Raw genomic sequence first — 24,293 nt, 5'->3', positions numbered from 1 at the left:
CATTAGCTTCTTACTTCAAACATCTGTTCATCTGTGGCTTTTTGTGGAGGGAACCAGGCTGATGCTAACTTCAGAAATACATCATCCCTTTAGTTCTGAGAGGTCTGAACGAAGCTGTGGATTGGAGAATCGTTCCATCTGATATTCACACAGCAGGACTGGATGGAAACACTAATTCAGTCAGATTTTCTTTTGCTGAATTTAAAGTTTAAAATTTAAAGTTCGTGTCACATTTGGACAGAAAACGTGTCTTGGATCTCGTTTCATCTTGACTCAGTCACATCATCTCTCATCTCATCTCGTTTCTGAGGTCACAGGTTACCTCTTCCTTCACCTCTGCCTCTCTCTGCATGCTGTTTGACAGTGGCTCTGCTGGAGGAACTAACTTGTTGTCATCCAGATTTTCCTCCCTGGTATCAGGCTGTCTGTGCAGTCTGTGCTGTTCAGCCTCTAGTCGAGAGATTTCACTTTAAATGTCCTCAAACAGCTCCGACAAAATGAGAGGAGCTTCAGTGTAACAGCTCAGAGAGAAAACAGCATCACTCCCCACAACAACACACTGATTCGTTAGAGGTAATTAAAGATTCTCTCGCTGCTCCACAGAACAAAATAATCATATTCTGTGGGGGCTCGATCGATATCAGTGACTCAGCCTGAACGTGGCTGAGTTCAGCTTTTACAAACTTTCCAGGACCTGGTTTCATCGTCACTCCTCGTTCTTTCAGTGACGTTATTCCTTCTTTCCTGCTTCGTTTAGTTATTTCTGAGCACAGAGGTTAATGTCATCAAGGTAACAAAGGACAGAATAATAATCATCATCAACTAAGTTGCTCAGGATTGAGTTGTCATTCAGTGTTTCATCATTACTCATCATTTTTAGCATCATATTCTGCGTTAATCTATTTCTACATCAAGTGTTTCCCACTTTCTGAGACCTGGATCAGCAGTATGTTTGGGACCTTTTTTCGAAACAAGTAAAAGTGGATTTGGACTCGTCCTGAATCCACTCGCTCCCTGTGCCTCGGACTGTTAAACTGAAGCTCTCTGTGGGTTTCAGTCGTATCATATCATCGTTCTTAATCCTCGTGTCGTCTGGTCTCATCAGTTTTACCGCCTGGTTTTCTTATTCATCACAGTCTCATCATTAAATCGTCAGTTTGGGTCAGTTGTGAAAAGACTTCATCTTTCAGTGTCTCTGAGGAGCTGAGAGTCCTCATCCATCCTGTGAGTCGTCCTCCATCACTGAGCCTCCTGGTTCATCATTTATTAACGTCTGATAATGACACAGATTCAGAGTCAGCAGAGGACGGAGGCAGCGTTCGCTTCTCTCTCAGGCTGTTTTCCTTTCTGATCTCAGGTGAATCTTGTTCTTTAGTTTGACACAGAGCCTCCTCCCCCTCCCCCCTCCGTCTCACAGCTCCCCACGGTGCATTCAAAGGCAGCTTCTGACTTATGTAAGCCTGCGTCAGCGTCGTAGCTGCAGACTTTGTTAATGGAGTCTTTATGAATGCTGTGGGAAAGCTCTCACTCAGGGGAGCTGTCTCCAAACTCAATTTACTCCTTAACTCCAAATGAGTTCCCACATATGAAAACATCAGGACTGAGCAGGGACGTCCCGGCACAGCAGGTAACAAACACAGTCTTATGTAACAACAGGGACGTGTTACGATCTTAAAACTTAAGATGAGTGTAAACTCAGACGCTGCAGTGATGATTAAGGTTTATAGAGGGTGTCACATGTCAGTCAGACTGTACGCTTCAGGTGTTTTGAGTTGCAGTGGTTTCTAATGGACCCAAAGTTGATAGAAAGGTCTCAGACCAGTCCTGCTGCACAGTCACTGCTGTAGGTTAATAACCTACGGAGCAGGCACTACACAATTATCTCTGCCATCTCATAAACGGTGATTTTTCTGGTCTGACAGGAGCCTGTCGGTTGGTTGGGTGGAGGGCGGCTCTCAGCTCCATGTGGTGGGATCACAGTTTCACAGCTGCTGCTGTTTTGCCTTGTTGCTCCTGAGCTTTAGATCCAGACCAGTTGGTTTTCTTTCTGGCCGGTTGGTCCGGGCTGAGACTCCCAGGTGTGGTGGAGGTGGAGGTGGAGGTGGAGGTGGAGTAGAGTTGGTTTCCTCCCTCCACTGATGCTGTTGATGTTTCACCAGCCTCCGACGTGAAGCTTTGTAATCAACACTCTGTGACAAAGATGAAACATTCCTACATTCAGTCGATTCCTCTGCTGTGAAATTATTTATTATATCATTTATCCAGTGTGAGAGCATCATACATCAGTGAAGGTTTCCAACAGGTAACTAATCACTAAACATCACGGCCAAGACTGAAAAATACACACATATCATTAATCCAGACACAGTCAGGATGAGGACACAATACAGATGAGCCTGGAGTTCACCTGAGCTCTGCAGAGTCTAGACCCTGACACACATCTTAACAGATGCAGATTCACCGCCAACAACCAGAGTCTGGACTCTCACAGCTCCACATCTGAGGAAACAAACATGGCCGACGACGACGTCTCTTGTTTGTTCTCATCTGTCTTCAGTCAGCTGCTTCCTGATTGGATCGTTCGATCCACAGACAGCGTGCTCGGCTCTCCTCGGCGTTCCCCCCAACACAACAGGATTTCTGATCGTGAATATTGAACCTGTTTAACATTTATCGGCTCTGATCGTCTTCAGATCAGGCAGGGTAACATCAGTCTGAACACACCTCACACCACAGGACAATCTGAACCGTCAGATAATCAGACCTGATGACTTGGATCAGGAGGATTCAAGCTGAACATTGGCCTGATTATCTTCTGTGTGTACCCTGCTTCACCCACTGTATTCTCCCTCAGCTGATGGAGATAAACAGCTGGTGACATTTCTGTTTGTTTTATGTGTTAATGTGAGGAAGCTTCACACAGACCTCATGTTTCACCAACTTCTCTACCTGAGCCAAGAACAGGTAGAGGACTCAGGAGAAGCAGCATTCAGCATTTTAAGAGTCAGATATGTTTCTCAGGAGCTGGTGGAGACCAAACCAGTAAAGTAGAGTGAACACTGGATTCATCAGCTAAATGCAAAGACATTTCATAAACAAAGAGCAGATGAATTAAAGCACAGTGTTGAGGAGCAGCAGGTCACAGCACAGGTGAGCTGAGTAAAGGTCAGTCATCTATTAAAGCTCTGCGTTGTTTATCTCTTTGTGTCTGCTCGCCTACAAACCACCGTCCTTTAATTCTCTGCGTACGCTCGGCTACCTGAGAATGGATTAACAGGCCGGACATTCATCAAACTGACGTTATTCATATTCATCCCCGCTCTCCTCCTCCTCTGCTGGCTCGCCGCCATCTTTAAGATTCATTTAAAGGGCTGAGAGAAGCAGTGGAGAGTGGACAGACTGCAGACACTCAAACACACACACTGACTGTTTTATGTTTCTTTTTAGGATGAGAAGAACCAAGTCCTGACGACCAACATCTGGCTGCAGCTGGTGAGTCTTATTCTCAGTAAACAGACCCAGAGAAAGAGCTCCTCTGTCCCTTTATTGACTCTGTTGAATGAGGTTCTTTGTAACTGCTGCTCTACAGCTTTAGTTTTAAAAAACAAAGTGTTGTGTTCTTTGTATGAAAAGACCCTGATTGATGAAAACACGAAGCATCAGAGGATGTGTGACACAGCAGCCTCACTGTTGGTTGGTTATGGTCAGGCTCTGTGACGACCTCTGCTGAGTTAAAGGTGGAACAACAACGCCCCAATATTTATACAGAACCGAGAGGCGGGATAACGGCACAACATTCCCACCTCAAACAGGAAGTACAGAAGGAGCTTAAGAAGCTAAATCAGAGCAACTTAAAGTCTGACACACAGAGATTTTTAAAATCTTTTTAAAAATAACGTCAGCGTTCACTGCTGTGTTCTTATAGTGTGAGATGTGCAGAGAGAAGAGTAACACAGCCACACCACACACTAACAGATTCACCACCAACAACCAGAATCTGGACTCTCACAGCTCCACATCTGACGACGTTAGAGGAAACAAACATGGCCGCCGCCGCCGCCGCCTCTTGTTTGTTCTCCTCCGTCTTCAGTCAGCTGCTTTCTGATTGGCTATCGTTCCGTTCCACGTGTTAATCTGAGCTTTAGAGGAGCTGGCAGGTGGATTTAGTTCCCTTTGGACAGAGCCAGGCTAGCTGTTCCCCCGTTTCCAGCCTTTATGCTAAGCTAAGCTAACCAGCTGCCGACTGCTACAGCACCAAAATGCTGTAATATCCCTTTATCATGTTTGAGCACTGGTTTAGTTTAAATGGATGATGAGGTAAATGTCTCATCAGTGGGTGAAAACCTCCCTCTGCTGTCACACTTCCCTCCTGAACCCTGAGGCCCAGAGTCAAAATGAACCCGAGTCACTTCCAACCGTTACAGATGGGTCTGTTTGTGCCAGTGAAGCCACCGGGGACGATGTGTAAACCGACTCCTGCAGGAGGGAAGGAGCCGAGTAAACACTGATAATACATGGGAGCCTGCAGCCGCTTCATCCCAGCCTTCCTTCAGCTCGGCTCCCAGAGAGGCTCCGGAGGAATCGCTCGGCTCCGGCTCTGGTGTTTGACCCAGATAAGTTTGCCGTGATGGAGGGAAAAACTCCATCCAGGCAGGCAGCGAGCAGAGCGCCAACTTCTCTGTTTCCACAAATACTCCATCTGCTGCTCTCCCACTCGATCTGTCAGACACCTCCTGCGCTTTGATGCTTTCCACCTTCCTGATATCAACTCCTGCTTCTTCTTCTTCTTCTTTATTTGCTTTAACTTCATCTCGCTCTGTGAGCCGCTGCCTCCTCTCCCTCGCTCTCTTTGCCTTTTGTCCAGGCCGGGACTGACTCTGGTGTGAATGTCAGAGCTAATGGAGAGCGCAGGAATTCATTAAGAGAGCTTCCTAAACCCATTTCATGCAGCTGTCTAAATTTAATTAGGTTTCGTATCAGGTTCTGTGGAATGTGTGTTTGTAAAGTGGTGATGCACTAATCCGGCCTAATCTGCTCCTCTCGGATGGAAAGGTTGGTTCGTCCCTGGAGGCTCGGCATTTCCTCTCTGCAGCACCCTCCCAGGACCAACTAGTCTTTTAGCTTAATTTAATTTGGCGTCCTCTTCCTCCTCCTCCTCCTCCTCCTCCTCCTCCTCCTCCTCCTCTGCTGCTGGAGTCATTGTGTTTTTTTTGTGAAGGGGATGAATGTCTGTAAGCAAGAGGAAACATTTCAGCACCAGGAGCTGTGTGGGTTTTTGAATGTCAGAGTGTAGCTGCAGCTTTTGGAAGTTTTTCTTCTGGCAAACTAGTAAAGTTGAACTCACTCTCAGAACAAAAACAACCTTGGTGTGGACATTTCAGAGCAGATTTCTCCTTCAGGGGCTCATAAAGAGCTTGTATCTTCTAGTGTTTCAATAATTTTGTCAGGTGTTCTTTTTATGTACAAGCTGTTAGCATCCAGACACATTACTGAGCACAAAACACAGGCATAAACACATAAACTGCACAAATATCAAATCACAATGCTAACATACGTTTACCATGTTCACCATCTTACTTTAGCATGCTAGCATGTGATAATTAGCACTAAACGTAGCGTACAGATGAGGCTGAGTGGCATTAGTTTCGCAGCTATGGCTGCCAATTAATCTGCCAATTATTTTTTTAAATTAAATGATTAATTGTCTGGCCCAAAACCAGTTACATAAACAGTCCTGGTGAGGAGCAGAGTCAAATACACATTGATGCAGCATTATCAGAGTTTCCTTTCAGAGTTCCCAGCAGGTTAAAACCCAGAAAAAGACAAACGAAATTAAACCAAAAAAACAGTTTGTTCTGCGGCTGGATGAAGTCTTTTGATGGGCTGTTGAATTTTCTTGTAGCACCCTTTGATTTGAAATGACCATGTGACCTTTCGCCTCAGCGTCAACCTCAAGAAAAAACATTTTTTTCTCTTAGGAAGCTAAATCTTCAGTTTGCTGTCGGTCCGTCTGTACAGTGTCTCTGGATCTTTACATGTTTTAGTTTTGTTGAAAAGGAAGAATTAAAGTTCCCACGGAGATCCAAGTATAACCACTAACTCTGTCAGTGGATAATCCGATTAAAAACGACACTATCAAACCCAAAATAAATCTGATGATGACGCTGTACCACTGCTGAGGATGGACCAGTTTGTGAACCACTGGGATATCTGAACTTTCTTTGTGCATTTTTCATCCTTATTAAACCCTGAACCTTTGTTGCGTCAGTGGGACTTATTTCCTTTATAGTTAGCAGGTTTCTTTTGGTCTCGTTCTGCTCTGAGTCTTTGAGCCTTTGAACCTTTTCACACCTGAGGAAAGAGAGAACATCTTCTCCTGCTCATTAAAAATACTCATTCACACTTCATGTGAAACCAGTTTCTCATCTTGCTTCTGATTTTTCTTGTTTGTGCTCTCAGGTTATTCCAGGATATTACTGTTTTAACTGGATGTAATTTAACGACTAAAGTCTGTTTCTGTTGGTTCTGGTGTTTAACTTAAATGAAATCAATGATAAAAGTATAAACTGTAGAACTATGATTTAATCAGCACGTTACAGGACACAAAGTAGAATTGTTTTAATGTAAAGTTAACATCTAAATCACTAATAATAATAATGAAAAGTTCAAAAATACCTTAGAAAATCTACAATTTAACATGTTTTTATCATTCTGTTCAATCTGTACACAAACAGAAATTGGGGAACATATTTCTTAATGAGGCCTCTCAAACGACACTGAGTTCGCTTTGTTTGGTTGTTGTTCCTGGTTCCGGTTTGGTCGTTTCCTTATTTTTTCCCTCTTGCGCATATATTGTGTTATATGCGGTAATGCTGTGACGGTGGTCGTTTCCTCTTTTCCCCCTCTTGCGCATGTACTGTGAGATATACGGTAATGTCGTGACGCGACTCGGGGTCCAACGCTGCGGAAGTTCGTGGCTCTATTTGGCCACAGTTTTTTTTAATTATTTATCGGAATAAACTCTATATCCTGCCTAAAAAAAGGCGAACAACAGTTACCAACATAGCGAGCAAGACGCGAAGACGCCACATCTCCAGAAAAGTCAGGTAATTAATTCTTAAGTAGCTCACTAATTAGCCGTTTGGCGTTAGCTTGCTAACAACGTAGCTATTACGTAAACGGTCAAATATAATATGTTGTTTTTTCGATTACATTTATATTGTAAACACCTAAGTACACTGTATTTATTTATTTGTTTAATTTTTCAGCCACTTTTGCAGAAAACGGGCCGGTGTTAGCCAGCTCAGTTAACTACGTCATCACAGTGAAACCCAGGCGCTGCAGGGATGACGTATTTCCAACCCGGAAATTAGCATCATCATGGCTTTTAGGTTATTACAGAAAATAAACTGTGTGACAAACAAAAGTTTATAACACATTTTGTTCAGCAACATAATTTTCTCAAATAAACTCTAATGATTTTTTGAAGCCTGAATACAATCGCCAGAAGTAAAAAGCTAATGTTAGCCTATTAATGATGTACAGAACGGACAAATTACTTTAGCATCACCAAACTTACAACATTGTACAACAGTAAAAGTACAGGTTGTTATACACATGCTGCAAGACCCAAAGGGTACTTGACTCATTGTTACTCAGTTTTTCATGAATTAATTTCATAACAGTTGTCTGTTTTATGTTCCTTTATACATCCAGGTAACTGTGGCTCATCAACTTTAATGTCTGACAAAGATGTTTTCATGTGGCACTTGAAAGCAACACCATCACTTTTCATTGGGTGAAAATAGAATTTTTTAGTCTGCATATAAAACAGTGCTTCATGGTGAGCTAGTGACAGATAAAAGTGACGCTACTGAATTTAGCATGACGCTAATTAAAAAATCATTTTATGGTTCATGTTTTAAATTGAAATTTATTCATAAATTTCTTTTGTACGTTCTGAGAAACTCAAAACAAAACATTTCTTAGAGGTTTGTAGCCCACTCGTCCTCACACTGGTGAACTTCAGGGTGTATCTCTGCAGCCGCTGCGACAGCTGTGCTTCCAACAGATTCCTCTGGGAAAAACATTTCAGCCCAGTGACAGAAAGTAAACAAGACTGAGAAAGATGTGTGCGACCTTCAGCCATCACAGCCTCAAATCATCAGCGCAGACCAAAGAGCTCAGAGAGGCTCTGAAATGTAATGAGGACCGAGCCGGCCAGAAGAGCTGTGTATGCAAATGAGACATCAACACGGCGCTGATGTCTCTTGGCAGCACACTCCTCTCTCTCTCTCCCAGCTTTGTATAAACACACAGGGAGAACAATGGCTGTTACATAAGATTCATCAGTTTAATCTAGATTTCAGCAGCAGTAACACAGAGGCCGAACAGTGGACAAGCTGCTGCTCCTCAGCTGGTTTCAGATGAGAAACAAGCTTCTGTGTGATTTTACTGCTCTCACATTGTTTATCAAGACGTGTTTTGTATCCTGTCTTAGTTCCCAGTGTAGGTTTCCCAAAGATAGACACCTTACTGTGTGGAAAACAGTCTCATTATTGATATTAAACTTTGTTTCATCAGTTATTCTGACACACAACCAGAACAAACAAAACAACACAAATAACCACAATCAACAGAGCTCTACTCATAAAGATGAACATTAGATAATAAGGCTTTAAAAACACCAGGGGGAGGATCCAATCCAGCTGGAGGCCAGTTTGCAGTTTTCAAAAGCTGCAGAGAACCTGAGACTAGTTCTGCCAAAGAAAGCCAAGTTTGATTTTTTACCTTTGAGCCAAAGGTCGAATCTGAATATTGAATATTGAATGAGTGACTGTGGATTCTCCAGTGTGTGTATGACTCAGCAGGAGAGCTGCTCGTATCATTCAGAGTCTACAGATTGTGGCTGTAGCTTCCAGAGGTTCAGTTCAGTGTTGGTGTGTTCATTTGTATTAATATCTGTGTGTGTGTGTGTGTGTGTGTGTGTGTGTCTGCAGTACTGGACAGATTTCTACCTGCAGTGGAACACGTCAGACTATCCAGGTGTGACCAACGTCAGGTTCCCCGACAACCAGATCTGGAGGCCCGACATCCTCCTGTACAACAGGTACACAACCTCACTGAACCAGAGCTGTGTGTGTGTGTGTGTGTCACTGAAACTGAATGCTCTGCTTGGTATCTGAATTGAACTTGGATTTGCTTCATGCATACACTGCAGCAAAAACCGAGCCTGGGTTTGCCTCTGTGCTGGCTCCTGTCAGATGAATGACAGGGCTGCTGTCAGTCTGAATGTGGCCTCACTTGTTCTGGAGCTTTTGATAAGTATCACATGGTCTTCACAAGCCGATGAACTTGGACCTGGAGACGTTCAAACTCTCCGTGATTCTGAGGATAGAGGTGAACTGATTCAAGTTCAGTCCGCTCCCTGTGTAGATATGAATTCTTCATTCTAACTGAATGGAAATGTAACATTGATTAGTTTTATGTGGTGTCACACTAAGAAAGTTTATATATAATGTTCCAGTTCTGCTCATCGATCTCTGTGCATGTTACACACTGGATCTTTAAGCCTCCTGACTTGTAAAGTGTAGTTCAGAGAAACGGTCGATGAGTTTTCTCTTCAAACGTTAAATGTCAGAGAGCGAACAACAGAAATCAATAAGATTGAAATCAGTTTGTCTCCAGGTGAACTGAGGATGTTTTAGTTCAGGTCCAACGACGCCGAAGACGTCTCACTCAGTCCTCCCCCCCTGCCCCTCCCCCCCGGTTCTGATTCGGTAAACAAGCTAATTCAGCTAATTCCCTCCCGTTATCTGAGCTGAAGGTAGAGATTCTCTCCACCTCACACACGTCAGAGCTGCTGGCTGCAGGAGACTCTGCTGGATGCTGAAGATGCGTCTCACCTCATTAACCGAGCTGCGTTCAGGAGCAAAGTTGATCCCGGTGGGAAGAAGGCAGGATGTCAGAGGGAATATTGACCTGGCTGGTTTTAATGAGAGGAAGGGGGGGGCACAGGGACAACTTTTACAGCAAACTTATTCTAGTTTCACTTCCACCGACGACAGTGTGTACATCTACTCAGGGTTAGCGCTGATGAAAAGAAAACACCCAGGTCGTATTCGTTACCTGACACCACCACACGTTTATCACCTGTAAAGCAGCGAGAATCCAGACACAATCTGCTCTTTGGAAAAAGAGGAAACTCTTCAGCTCTTGTCTTTAAATATTAAAAACTTTTTGTTGACTCGACCAGATGTGTTGCAGGTTAACGGGCTGCCTTCGTGATGATGAACATCATCAGGAAGGAAATCAGATATTTATACTGAGACGACATCAAACTGGTGAATTTTAAATGTGTGGCATTGACACGTTGTTGTGTGTGTGCATTGTTGTGAGTTTAGTCTGTAGGCTGACCACACTCTGTAGTCCTGATGTGAACTGCATGATGATTCTTCTGCAGACTCATAAAGACAACATTATGATTGACAGGATGTTTTTCTTCACCTTTAACAGCTGTAAGGTTTCCATTGGGGAGTGATGATGTACGTGTGTTATCTCTGTGAGGACGTTTTTAGAAGCGAGGACATCCACAGTAACATGAGGACATATTGAAAGATCTGGACTTCAATGTAAAATTGAGGATTTGTTTGGAGAGTGAGACATGTTTGTGAAGTGAGGACAGTTTTGGAAAGTTAGGACACTGACATGTTTGAAATGTCAGGACATTTTTGGAAAGCAGATGTACTCAGAAAAGTGCATCCATTCAGGGAAACTGTTGAGCTGCGGCTCTACTGAGATTTTCCTGATAGAAAGTTGGAAAAACGTTGCTCCACGGAGGAGTCTCGAGTCCTGCTGGGACATTCAGATGGTTGAACAACATGAAAGCGTGGATCCGTTCTGTCTTGGATCAGCGGTTCAGACTGCTGGTGTTTCTTGAACATGACGGTGCGTTCACTGTCGCCAGATCTATGGCAGCTGTGAAGGTAAAATGAAATGTGTATGTGTTTGTCTCTGCAGTGCTGATGAAAGGTTCGATGCCTCCTTCCACACCAACATCCTGGTCAACTCCACCGGCTACTGTCAGTACCTGCCACCAGGTAACACACAGGCCCCTCCCACTGCTGAATACACCTGTGTCTGAGCATCTTCCAGCATAATCACAGACATCTGGAGATTAAAGACCACACAGGCACTGAGTGCAGGTTTATGGAGGTCTTAGTGGAGGGTGGGGGGGTCATCATGAGGTCGCAGGGTCAACAGAAAGAGGTCAGGAGGACTTTATGATCCTGATTGACGACCTGAGACTCAGGACTGTCCACCAGGCTGCTCATGGAAACGACACAGTTCAACCCTGAGACTTTGTTCGCTCTGACGTTTCTTTGTTCTTATTTTATTTTCTGTTTTGTTTGGACACAAACTGAAGATCAGATCGTTTCTTGCTGCTTTAACACGAGGAAACAAAACGAGGTAAACGCAGACTCAACGTCAATTTCTAGCCGAGCAATCGTACGTCAGGAAGAGCTGATCAGAAATCAATAACCAGTAAAAGTGGTAACAGCTCTGTTACTACTGACAGCTGACGTTGATTAGAGAGAGTTGGGGGAGTCGCTGGGAGGGACGGCGAGCAGCAGTGACAGAGAAAATCTGGATCTGGATCTTGTGGTGCCGTCAGCTTTATTCTTAATATTAGATTTTTTAAAATCTGAAGTTCGTTTCTTCTCTCTTCTTTTAACTTTGCTCTGCAGCCGCCTCCTGATTTCTCTTCAGGGATCATTAAACTTTCATTTTTTTTGTGGGTGGGGGAAGGTGGAGGCAGGTGCTGGCTGGTTTGGGATCAGATTGGATTTCCCAGCTGATTCACACAGAGGTAATGGAAACCGAGCGATGGTTTCCCCTGAGGGCCACCAGACTCCTTTTCTGGTTTATCTGAAACAAACAAACCTTTCCTGTTTAGTTCCTCTGCTCGTGTCCAGACAAAGTTATTTTCCTGTTCTTATTTCTGAATCCTGCTCAAAGTCTTTAGATTTATTTTCTTTCTGCTTCATGGTTCTTATCTTTTTCATAAATTAGATGTTTTTCTTTTGATTCTGTCCACATTTCACTTTATTCAGTTTTTTTTTTGCAGGTTTTTTTCTTTATTTGATAACAATCAATCAAACACAAACTTATTTTCAGCTCATGCATCTTATTCTGAGTTAATTTTATCCTCTTGTGAATTTCACCCTTCACTGCTCCAATCTGTATTTCTCTATCTCCTCCACACAGCCTGTGTTTGCTCTTTTTTCCTGTCTTCCTCTCTGTCTTTATTCCAGGAATATTTAAGAGCACCTGTTACATCGACGTCCGCTGGTTTCCGTTCGACGTGCAGCGCTGCGACCTGAAGTTCGGCTCCTGGACGTACGGCGGCTGGTCTCTGGACCTGCAGATGATCGAGGCCGACATCACCGGATACATCGCCAACGGAGAGTGGGACCTCGTGGGTGAGAGCTCGTCACGAACGATCTTGGGAAAATATCTTAATTGAGATTTTTCTGACAGATGTTGCGATTTGATTTGAGATATGATTTTTGAAAGTCAAGCGTCAGTGCAGGAGAACGTGTGATGGAGCATTAGGGTCTCATCAGGCTATTTTACAATAAAACCAAATGTATACATCTCTCCTGCCGGGCTGCTGACACTGTCAGCTATTAAAAAAATCATATACATTTTTATTGCCATTTTCATTTCATAACATTTAACATTTAACATTTAACAGCTCGTCAGAACACAGGTTTCAGCTTTAGCTTTACACTGAGCTGTGATTAGGAAGGACTCAGTCTAACTAATGGATCTGCTCTCACCTGTTTGGCAGCAGGTGGAGAAGGAGAAACTCACAGGAAAGTCTTAGAGGGGGAATAAGAGGAGAAGCTCATTTCATGGTGAGATCTCCGACTGAGACGACAGAGCAGGTTCACGGCAAAATAAACAAGTTTTAATTAGTTCCTGAAAAGTTTACATTCAGGAGTTTTCTCCCCGACGGCGACAGTACGAAGCGGAACAAACGGCGGCCCGCGGACTCAGCTGTTAAAACCTGGGAGCAGCCGAGCCCCGTCTGTCTGCTGAGAGGAGCAGCAGAGGGTTTTTGAATCAGCTCCCATCCAGCATTATCTGCTGGTAATTAAACCTCCTGCTGCTGCAGAGCGCGGCGAGCCTGCAGCCCACCTGAAGGCTGACGGAAGAGCCGCCGCCGCCGCCGCCAGCGGGGCACAGTTACACCGACGACCACTCATAAATGCCAGATCACGCAACAAAGCGTGACCAATGAGTGACATTTATATCGACAGACTTCAGCTAGCGCTCAGAACAAACGCTGGGAGGCAGAGACCTGTGGCCTCCTGAGCAGACCACACACACACACACACACACACACACACACACACACACACACACACACACTGTCCTGGTTTAATGAAGTCATAGCGTTGTCTAAACACGCACACATCTGCTGCACATTTCAAAGTTCGTGCCTAAGTGTGCCCTCACAGGATCACACGACGAGCTCTGCAGATTCACACGTCATCATCCTGCATCTTTATCCTCATTACGAAGAATCAAAATCACTTACTCAAAGCTCTGCATGTTCCACAGCTGCTGATTAAAGAGCAGGTTTGACCAAGACAGACAGCAGAGTTAAGAGTTTACATCTAAAGAGGGATTCTGTTTCACTCACAGCGCAGTGCTGCATCTGATTCACAGAAATGTTTGAGGTGAGATGACGACAGATCAATGGGCCACTTCTCAGCGACTGGAGCTAAAGAACACAGTGGAGCACAGGTGTCCTGTCGACCTGATTCCAGTATTTAGTCTTATTCTCAGAGCGCTGACCTCTTGTAAAACGTCAGCTGGCTGCCTGGTTGTTGGTGTGATTAGGAACTGGCCCAGGTGTACCACAGATAAATGGGCTGGTCGTGAACAGGAAGCCACATGCAGGTGTCGTGGCGACAGAGTGCAGAGCTTCAGATTCTGTCGTAGAGATCTGCAGGTGCACGTGAAGGTGTGAGGACCAGCACAAGAGCCGTGCAGCGTCCCCGGGTAGTTTTCAGACCTTCAAACGTAACATGAGGGCTGCTTCCTGGTCTGACCTAAACATCACCTGACCCCGGCTGTAATCTGTATTTGTGGATCTTGTAGTGGTCTGGAGCAGAGACTGCAGATCTTAAAGCTGTGCTCAGATCAGCCGTTCGTTACAGGACAGACGCTCTCCTGCACCACAGAGCTGCTGCTGGAGACTAATGATGAGTTCAGGATCGTCCCCGGTCTCAGGGGAGCCCGGGCTCCTCTCTTTGTACCAGCTGATGAAAGAAAGTATGAAATGGAAAGAGAGAGAGCGGAGGATGAGAGCGAGCCTCCTCCAGAGACGCTGTTCAGCCAATGGGCCGTTCACAGGGAACTTAATTGAAAATCTCAGCAGCATGTTTCCCATTTAGCCCTCTGCCCCTCTGCTCCATCACCTATCGCAGATTAAAACCAATGTAGTGAGCAATGTAGCAATGTATAGGCAAATGAAACGCAGCCAGGCGTGCTGCACTCGACCGCAGGAGGATAAAACAGAAGCAGGGAGTTTGATCTGCCACTTCTTCCAGTAATTAATCAGTAAAATAACCAGAAAAAGGGAAAGTGGAAGCTGAGGAGAGAGCTCCACAAACACCAGATAGCTGTGGTCTAAGTGTAAGTGGTTTTAAATGGGTTTACATCATCATACAGTGCATACAGTAAAGAGCCTGTACTGTCCATTAGGCAGCCATGTTCAGTGTTTAGTCAGCACTTTGCTTTCTCAGTTTAATTTCTTTTAATCTTTGTTGGAGGTATTAGTTTTAGTATATTAACTAATGTTTATGGTTGTGTTTCCTCGCTCTGTGTAAGCTAAGTATGGTGTGTGTGTGCTGTTAAAGAAGCGGCCCTGATGTTAGATCAGGTCGTTTCTAGATGCTCAGCTTGTTCTTAGGTCAGGGTTCCTCTGCTCGTCACCGGGAGCTGAATTATCTACACAGGCAGTTTCTCTGTGACGCAGGACGTTGAGCTTCAGCTGTAAGATTATAGTTATAACGTTATAAAAAGTGAGGTGACTGAAACATCTCCGGTTCGGTGCTTTGGACTCAGCACTGAGAGTCCACGTCTGCAAAAAACATGATGTAACAACATATTATTATTTTGGCGAGTTAACGATGACGTCATTAAACATCGTGATTAAACATCATTAAAATGTCTCTTTCCATCTGTCGTTGTTGTTGTCTCAGAGGTTCCCGGGCGGAGGAACGAGCGTTTCTACGACTGCTGTAAGGAGCCGTATCCTGACGTGACCTTCACCGTGGTGATGAGGAGGAGGACGCTCTACTACGGACTCAACCTCCTCATCCCCTGCGTCCTCATCTCCACCCTCGCCCTCCTCGTCTTCCTGCTGCCCGCCGACTCCGGAGAGAAGATCTCCCTCGGTGAGGACTCAGGCCGTTCACAGGTTTTCCATCTGAAGTAAAATCAAAAACTCTTTTCCTAACAGTCTTATTTCAGCCGGCTGTTTCCTCCGCAGAGCCTTCAGATGACTGATGTCTCCGAGTCGATACTCATCAGCTATAAAACATCCTGAAACAGGAAGTTAAAGCTGCCGGGAGGCTTCCAGCTGCTGAGATCAGATACAGTGTCTCTCACTGGAAATTTAATTTACACTCTCAGTCAAACCTGAATGTCAGCGGTGCTATCACTCCTCAGAATCAGACTGTTAATGAGACAGCACCAGGACACTTTGAGAGCACTTGTTACAGGAAGACGTCACGTCTCAAATATACTTTATACTTTATTTATCTGGTACAGATTATGGTTAATTCTCCATGAAATGACTCCACAAAACCCTGAAACACAAATCAGAGCGGCTGATTAATTTACACGTTTTGAAGTTTTATGTAAGAAGCATTCGTTCAGATTCCTCCAGCACGAGACAGTAAAATATAATGAGGTTGTTTCTGTGTTTTCTGCTTCTGGCTCGTCAGTCTTATAAACCCTGTGTGGTCTGGGACGAGTTATACACACGACACAATAATAAAAAAGTCATTTTTAACTCATTAATTATAAAAGACTAAATAAGACACACCCCACAGACAAAACTGGAATAATGGCCCGTCTATAAAGTGATGAGCGTCATTTAGCTGTCCTTTGTGTGTGTGTCTCTGTTAATGAGCTTTTTTTTGGTTTTGTTGCTTTTTATTGATCCAGCTCCTTTTATTAGGAAGCTTTAAGTGGTGTGTAAACCTCTGACCTTTGACCTCTTCACCTCCTCACACACAGTCATTATGTTGGGGATCTCAGCGCCTGTGTGATTACATCAAGTCTTTTATCATGAAATAAATGATTGTGCAGTGAAGCTGGGATTGGAAGCAGAGATTTAACAAACGTTCTTCCTGAGCTTCAGAGAACTTTAAAGATAAGTCTGGTATTTTAACAGTCTGAGCTTGTTACTGAAACAAACGTGCTCTGTTCGAGGTGTCAGGGTTCACCGCTCCTGATAAATATTGCAAGATTTTTTTACACTCAAAAACACGAGAAAATAAAAGTTTTTCTTTCAGTCCTGAGCTCAAGTTTATTTTAGCTAACTCACATTTCTAAGCCAGCGAGGGAACATGTGTTTCTGAGTTTAAAATGTGTCTCTGCTCTGTAGTCACTGGTGCTTATTAAACCTCCTCCTCTCTAACTTTCAGAGTCTGGCAGCAGACCACACAGATTCATATCATCATATTCATTGCAGGGAATTCTTCTTTTACTCTCATATCTTTCTTTCTGCAGAGACTGACTGAGACTGAGAGCTGAGAACACCCAGCAGCACTGTTCATTTAGCGCTGTGGGGTTAGCAGCTGTAATCCAGAGAAGAGGTGTGCTGTGGATCTAGCTAATCCCTGTCTCTGTCCTCAGGCATCACGGTGCTGCTCTCTCTGACCGTCTTCATGCTGCTGGTGGCTGAGATCATGCCGGCAACGTCCGACTCCGTTCCTCTGATAGGTGAGATCCTCAGTTATCGCTTTATCGCTTTATCTTTCGTCTCATCCGTTTATCCCTTTATCACCTGAGCTTTATCTCGGTCTCTGTCATCATCTCATCAGGATGAATGTTGGCTTTATTTAAATGGATTTAAAGGGAAATTAAGTGAAAATCTGCACTAGAGAAAATGTGTTTTGTAGTTAGTTGTAAGTCGATATAATTGGATTGATAAGTAGAAGAAGAGTTAAACAGCCTGGATGCTAATGTGCTTGAGGGAAGAAACAAAGAGAGTTAGCATCCTCCTGACGCTAAAGCTAGCATGCTAACTTTGTGATTGACAGACAGAGATATACTGTGAAGCTCTTTGTCTAACAGAGCCTGTGAACTTTGACCTCTGTGTTCCAGCTCAGTACTTTGCGACCACCATGGTGATCGTGGGTCTGTCAGTCATCGCTACAGTCCTGGTTCTGCAGTATCATCACCACGACCCTGATGGAGGACACATGCCACGATGGGTCAGTCATTCCTCCTCCTCCTCCTCCTCTTCTTCTTCATCCTCCATCTCTCACCTCTTCTTCTATCATGTGCTAATCTCTCTGTGGGGAGCCTGTGGTCTCTGTGATCTGCCCAGTCAGCTTTAACGAGCCTCAGGTCCTTAACGAGCTCCAAACGAGCCGTGTCACTGTTAATGTGTTCATCCCATTTATTTATATTATTTATTTTAGAGCAGTAAGAAAAATATTTCACTCATCTAAAGTTTGTCGCTCGCTCTCACACACAGACGTAACAGCTCTGACCTTTAAACTAAATTCCACTTTAATGGAATTTCTCTTGTTCAGATTCCCAGCGGTGTGTGTGTTAGAGTGTTAGTGTGTGTGTGGTGTCAGGCTCAGGTGTGTGGAGGTGACTGCACTGCTCTGATGTATGTTATGAATGTGAATGTTCCTGCTGAGGAAGAGGAGGGGGGCGGCTGTCGAGCTGTGAAGGTGAAGCTGAGGCTGAGAGGACAAAGTCTCTCAGCTGCTTCCAGTGGAGCTTCAGAAAATATTTAAAACTTTAGCCTGAAAACCAAGTTTTAATTCCAGTCTCTTAGAATCCGGAGCTGTTTGGTACCAGCTGGTTCAACTTCAAACAATCACGCAGACAGAACAAGAATCAGAATCCCTCTTCCGAGCTTTTTTCCTCATGTTTTTATAAATTATATCTAATTTTGTGATATTTTTCTGCAGTTTTATCCATATTTGTAAGGTCTGTTCCCTTCTGCACTGTCGTCCCTGTCAATGCTAACCTCGCTGCCGCTACCCGGCTCAGATTAATCCTGACAGCTCAGAGATTGAACTGTCGACCTCTCAGTCTCAGCCTTTAAGCCAGCGCTGCTCCTGTCTGGATGTATGATCAAAACGATGTTTGTGCTGGTCATTGTTACAGGAGTTTTATCTCAACAAAATACGTTAAAAGAGAAGAAATCAGGCGTAGAGTGGTGTACAGTGGAGATTATTTTTATTGGCATATTTCATCGCTGCAGCTTCTACAGTTCAGTAGTTGTTGCAAACTCTTCTCGCTGCCTCAGGGTCTTTCTGCAGGTCTCAGTCTACAATCACCCACTGTTAGAACACCTGACAGTGTAACATCACCTTCTGTGGGCTGTGATATTCTTTCTCATAATATCTCCAAGACTGTCACGTCCCCTCAAACGCCTCACATTTCAGTCATGGGCAGATTTGCTTTAGAAAGAAGTTTCAGCGTCTTAACTTCATGACAAACCAAACTGCAGCTGCATTATTAATGTTTTCTCATTATTTCAGGTTCCTAATAAGATTACTGACACTGCTGAACCTGTTGAAATCCGTTGGGTTGTCCGTCCATCACATTCCTGTGAATATATCTCAGAAACACCTTGAGTGAATCTCTTCAAATTTGGTACAAGCCTTCACTTGGACTCAAGGACGAACTGATTAGATTTTGGTAGTCAAAGGTTATCGTCTCTGGACATAACTGAGGAATTCTAAGAATGCTAATTTACTGCAGTTGGACTGGTTGGCAGAGGTGTACAACTGCAAGGTGGTAACTGTGGTTATGAATACAACCTTCCCAGCAGAACAGGTCACCTTAAATAACAGTTTGGAGGTGTTTATTATGCCAATACGAAAATGGAATATAACTAAAACTGAAAAGCATTGTGTTTTCGTTCACTTAGAATGAGCCATCTAGATCCAGACAGGGGGTGGGTCCTCTTCCATGTCCACCATGTTTCTACAGTAGCCCAGAACGGACAAACCAAGCCAAACAGTGGCTCTATACAGGGCCTTTTACATTGACACTTCAGCTTCTATACAGAAGATGAAGAATATTAGATATAGCTGTATAAATATGTATGTGTAGGTTCTCAGTCATTCAGGTTATGGATAGAGAAGGCAGATGGTTTGAGAGAAGCCAAAGGGGCTGCAATCTGCGTTCTCACCACTAGAGGCCACTAAATCCTACTCACTGGTCCTTTAATACTTTGCATCAAATGTCTGGTTACATCAGTGATCTTGTTGACTTAGTCTTTGATCAGATAACTCCAGAGTTAAGTCATAATTTGGTCAGTTTTAGACTCAGTATTTCACTCAGTTAAAGATCCTGTACAGCTGCTTGTGTTTAGACAGAAGAGAACAGGACCACACTGGCAGCAGAATACACAGATTTCCAGATAATACCCAGCTCTGTTAGTATGCAGACACTGCAGAGGCTCTACAGCAGAGACAAAAGACACACGATGTTCAATATGTTGCATTATTTCTGACAGGACGGCTTGTTCTGTGCAGACAAACTCACTCGGGCACCAGTTCTCACGACTCTGCAGAAAGTCTGAAATGAAAACCAGAATAATTGTTTCTCTTCCTACCGCAGCAGAGTGAAGAGAAACTCTCAGTTTGTTTTGCCAGAAAAGGGGAAAGTAGCTTCACTGATGACGTTAATTACAACAGTTCACAGCAAGTGAGCAAGTGCAGTAAAAAGCAAAGGAAGGAAAAGGAAAGGAAGTTTAATTAGAAAAGGAAATCCAGGAGGAAATTTGAACGTGCTGCTGTTTGTGTCCCTCCAGATGTTGATGACCAGACTGAAGCAGTGAAGCGTTGGACGTCTGACTGACGTTCAGACAGTCAACAGCTGAATATTTAATGAGCTGAGTGTGAAGTGAAATATGAAGTTGTTCTGAGAGCTCAGCAGCTTCAGATCCACGTTACTCATGCTCTATTTTTATCTGCCTACCCCTGCTGTGCAAACATATTCACGTCACACATGAACTAATCTCTCATGCAGTTTTTCACATAAACATGTCTGTGCATAAATGAATTTTAATCAGCTTGTTTTTATGTAAATATTTTTGACTTCCTCTTCTTCTTTTTCTTCACAAACCAGATCTGAAGTCTGTTGCTGTTAATAGTTTATTTCTTTCATCCTTTCATTCCTCTAAATAAAAGTTAATTACAAGATGTTTGCTCAGTTTGATCACGACTGTTGATGTTAGTCTCTTAAAAAGCTGGGTACATTGAAGGTGCTGCCACAAACATTGCTATTTTAAATCAGGGGCCTTCAAAGTAAAAGTCTCCGCTTAGGAAAAAACATTTACTTTCCCAGCGTTTTAACACACAACAAACAGACGTACACAGTTCATCAGTTTTTGGCCTTTCAATAATGAACCTCTGTTAAATTATCCTGAAGTCTTTGCAGAAGAATAACAGACCAGAGGTGACCTAAACATTGGGGGTTAACATGACGAGCATACGAGTTTTTAGCCTTTAACCTTTAATGACTTCTCTTTTTCCTCCCTCTTCTTCAGACCCGTGTGGTTTTGTTGAACTGGTGCGCCTGGTTCCTGAGGATGCGGCGTCCCGGCGAGGCGAAGGTCCGTCTGGCGTGTCACAACGCCACCAAGCGTCGTCGCGGCAGCCTGTCCAGCCTGGAGCTCAGCGTCAGCCAGGGGTCGCTGCGACATCACCCGCAGGTAACCAACGGCAACCTCCTCTACGTCGGCTTCCGAGGCGTGGAGGGGTTGCACTACGCCTCGCCCACCGAGCCCGAGCTGCTCTGTTCGCGCCTGGTGGGCGGCGGCAGCGTCGGTGGGGAGGAGGACGTGCTGAGAGCTGGGGGCGGGGCTGGAGGCAGAGGAGGAGGAGGAGGTGGTGGAGGAGCGGTGGTTGGGGGCTCGATGCTGGAGGCAGAGCTGAACCAGATCCTGGAGGAGGTGAGATACATCGCAAGGCGTTTCCGAGGCCAGGACGAGGAGGAGACGGTCTGCAGCGAGTGGAAGTTTGCCGCAGCGGTGATCGACCGGTTGTGTCTGGTGGCGTTCTCGCTCTTCACCATCCTCTGCACCATCGGCATCCTCATGTCGGCTCCCAACTTCGTGGAGGCCATTTCCAAAGACTTCTTCAGCTGAGGAGGAAGAGCGCTGACCCACGTACCTGCTGTCTATATTTTTATTTGTGTCGACAAACCAACGTGTTCGTCCGTCTGTCGGCACCTTCTGATTTCAGTCCATTATCAATGGAATGCGTTTGTTGGGGTTTCCAGCTGCAAATAAATCCTCACTTCGTGCTGTAGTGAGGGCTACTGCAGCTGTAGTCCTTCGTATCTGCAGCAAATTACAATGAATTCCATTAATGACCCACTTTAACCATGAAAATAATTAGCATCATGCTCCGTAGACTCATTGTGCTCCATATTCCTGCAAAAATATGGGTCAATTAGCTTAGCGTAGCACAAACAAAAAAAAAGAAATGTAAAAAATGATCATTTGTGGTTTTATAGGGACTAATGTTGTGTTTATTTTTTGACAAGCTGTTGTTTCTAGAAGTTGTGTGTATGTACAGATGTATTAACAAGACGTAGAAGTGTTAGTAGATGTATTTTTGAACTAGCTAGTTTCGAGTCTTTGTGCTAAGCTAAGCTAACTGCCCATTGACACCAGCTCTGGACTTCTAAGACACATATATGAGTGTGGTATCAAATTTCTCAGCTCACACTCAGGAAGAAAATGAGCATACTCTCCCAAACATGTCTGACTGTTTGCCACAGTTAGCTGCAATATAACAACTGAAAAGTAGCCACAAAATTGGTGACAAGTGTGGCTGGGATCAACGCAGCCTGACAGAAGTAACTCTTAAACCCACATATTTCTCTGATTGTTGTGAAAAATGTTAAGTTACTGCTCCTGGCGACTGCAACTGCAGCTTCAGTTGTAGTTTCAGACGTTTCTATGAACTGGAGGTTTACTGTACTTTAGAGCCATTCTCTGAGGCTGCAAGTGGTGACTGTGCATGTGCGTTTTTAGGTGAATTATCTCTTTAAAGGAGATTCCCAGAAGATGTAACAGAATTGGAGCTGTCAACAGCTTCTCATGGTCTTCACACAACAAACAGAGCTGGCCCAGGCGTCATCAGGTGAACTTCAGACGTGCTGTCTCTGTTAAAGAATCGTCTTTTCGTCCAGTTTGGTCATCATCACAGATTACTGAGCTCTCTCTGCTTCTCCCTCAGAAGCTGCATGAAAAACTACTTTGGAAAATGACTGAAAACAAACTTAAGGAGTTCGTCTGTTGACACCAGAAATGTCCTTTAATCGCTTCAGGTCAGTAGATAACGAACATACTGTCATGAACTTTGTAGTGTCATTTAAACTATTTAATATCGGAGCAGCTGCATTCAGTTAGATAGTAAATCCATACAGCAACATTCACTCCTAAAAGAAAATTTGAAAAGAACAGTTTTAATTATCCAATGCAAATATGCTTTTTAATCAGCAGTTGTAGATTAATATGAATTAATAATCACAGACAGAAATATTCAGTTGTTCTAAAATGGATTTTCTTGAAAAGTAGATATTTTTACACTTTAGATGAGCGCTGTTTGAAAGTCTCAGCTCTTCAACCAGTTATAGCTCTCCACATCTTTTTCCTGTTTAATATAGAATAGCTAATGTTTGATGTAAATTTACTACAAAAGCCCTGACCCCAAAGACGAACCGCAGCGTTTCTGTATTTATCACATTTATTTATGTGACTGTGTGAAGTCTGACCAGGTTGAGACCTGAATGATTGTGGTTCATCAGTTCACGGTGACGGTGTTTGTCCCTGGTGAAACAGTCAGTCTGACTGTTCACTCTGCTGTTTGTAAATAAATGTATTTTCTTATACATCAGGCTCTGATGTGGATCCTTCTAGACATTTATCAGAATCATATTAATCCTCAAATGCGCGCCAGCTTCCCGTCCACAGCTTTGATAGAGTTTGATGAAATCTACTGAAACTGGCCTCAAAGATTAGTAATTAGTTGATTTAAATGACTGTAAACCAGAGGTGGAAGAAATATTTGGATGGTTTTCTTAAGGAAAAGTAATAATACACAGTGTAAACATACTGTGCAACATGCTTAAGTCCTGCATTCAAAATTACTCAAGTAAACAATGATCGAAGGGACCTGGTGAACCATGTGGTTTTCCTATCGCTACGTAGCTAACTTAGCATTAACAGCTGTTTACTTACCAACAGTTTACAAGAGGTTAGAATACATCCTCTGAGCAGCACTACTTCCCCCTCCTCTCAAATAAACAATCTATCAAACAAAACAAAAAATCAACCATTCGCATGCTAACATTAGCTGATTAGCACTAAACACATAGTACAATATAACGACGAGTCAGAGCATCAACAAATGTATTAGAATTTTCCTCAGGGGCAACAGTTGTACAAAACATCACGATAATCCACCCAGCAGCTGATGAGATATTTCTGCTCTCCTGGAGATATCCTGCTAGCGTGGCATAAATGTGGACAATATTGTTTTAACTTTAATGTTAATTAGTGCGTGAATTATCAGTTTGAGCACATCAAGTCATGCAAGTTTTTTTTTCCCTACTGGGATTTTTATCATAGAAGCTCATTAATGGTCCATCATGTTTTTTTCTACATAAAAAATCTCAGAGTTTTATTTAATTTATTTAAAATAAAACCGCTCTACATCCTCCTCAACCGTTCAGCTCGTCTAAATACCAGACAAGACACTCAGACATCTTTAATCTGCTGATACCAAATGGTCATGAAAAGCTTTTTTATTTGTTTCTCCAGGCAGCAGTGAGGTCGTGTTACTGTTAAATCATGATCTGAAACGACATTTATTTTTAAGTTCTGAGTTAAAAACACATTTCGTTCAGCTTCAGGCTTCAGATCAACAGACGGCGATCGACCGCTGTCCCAGCAGAAGCTCCTCGCACAAACACTCAGTTATTATCTGTGTTCTCGAGGA

At 43.7% G+C, this 24,293-nt stretch overlaps 1 protein-coding gene across 1 annotated transcript in view; it reads left to right on the top strand.

Annotated features, from left to right (window-relative positions):
- Positions 1–23,113, top strand: part of LOC108889675 (neuronal acetylcholine receptor subunit alpha-7) — a 28,935-nt gene extending 5,822 nt beyond the window's left edge. Inside the window, exons 3-10 of the mRNA XM_018686267.2 lie at positions 3,448–3,492; positions 9,000–9,109; positions 11,020–11,099; positions 12,315–12,482; positions 15,279–15,473; positions 16,942–17,028; positions 17,413–17,522; positions 20,831–23,113. Coding sequence (XP_018541783.1) covers positions 3,448–3,492; positions 9,000–9,109; positions 11,020–11,099; positions 12,315–12,482; positions 15,279–15,473; positions 16,942–17,028; positions 17,413–17,522; positions 20,831–21,430 — 1,395 coding nt within the window. The 3' untranslated portion in view covers positions 21,431–23,113. The remainder of the gene's footprint in view (positions 1–3,447; positions 3,493–8,999; positions 9,110–11,019; positions 11,100–12,314; positions 12,483–15,278; positions 15,474–16,941; positions 17,029–17,412; positions 17,523–20,830) is intronic.
- The last annotated feature ends 1,180 nt before the right edge of the window (positions 23,114–24,293 follow it).

The sequence above is a fragment of the Lates calcarifer genome, unplaced genomic scaffold (assembly GCF_001640805.2).
Source record: "Lates calcarifer isolate ASB-BC8 unplaced genomic scaffold, TLL_Latcal_v3 _unitig_1606_quiver_980, whole genome shotgun sequence".
NCBI classification, from domain to species: Eukaryota; Metazoa; Chordata; class Actinopteri; family Centropomidae; genus Lates; species Lates calcarifer.
This window is presented reverse-complemented; position numbering and strand designations above follow the sequence as displayed.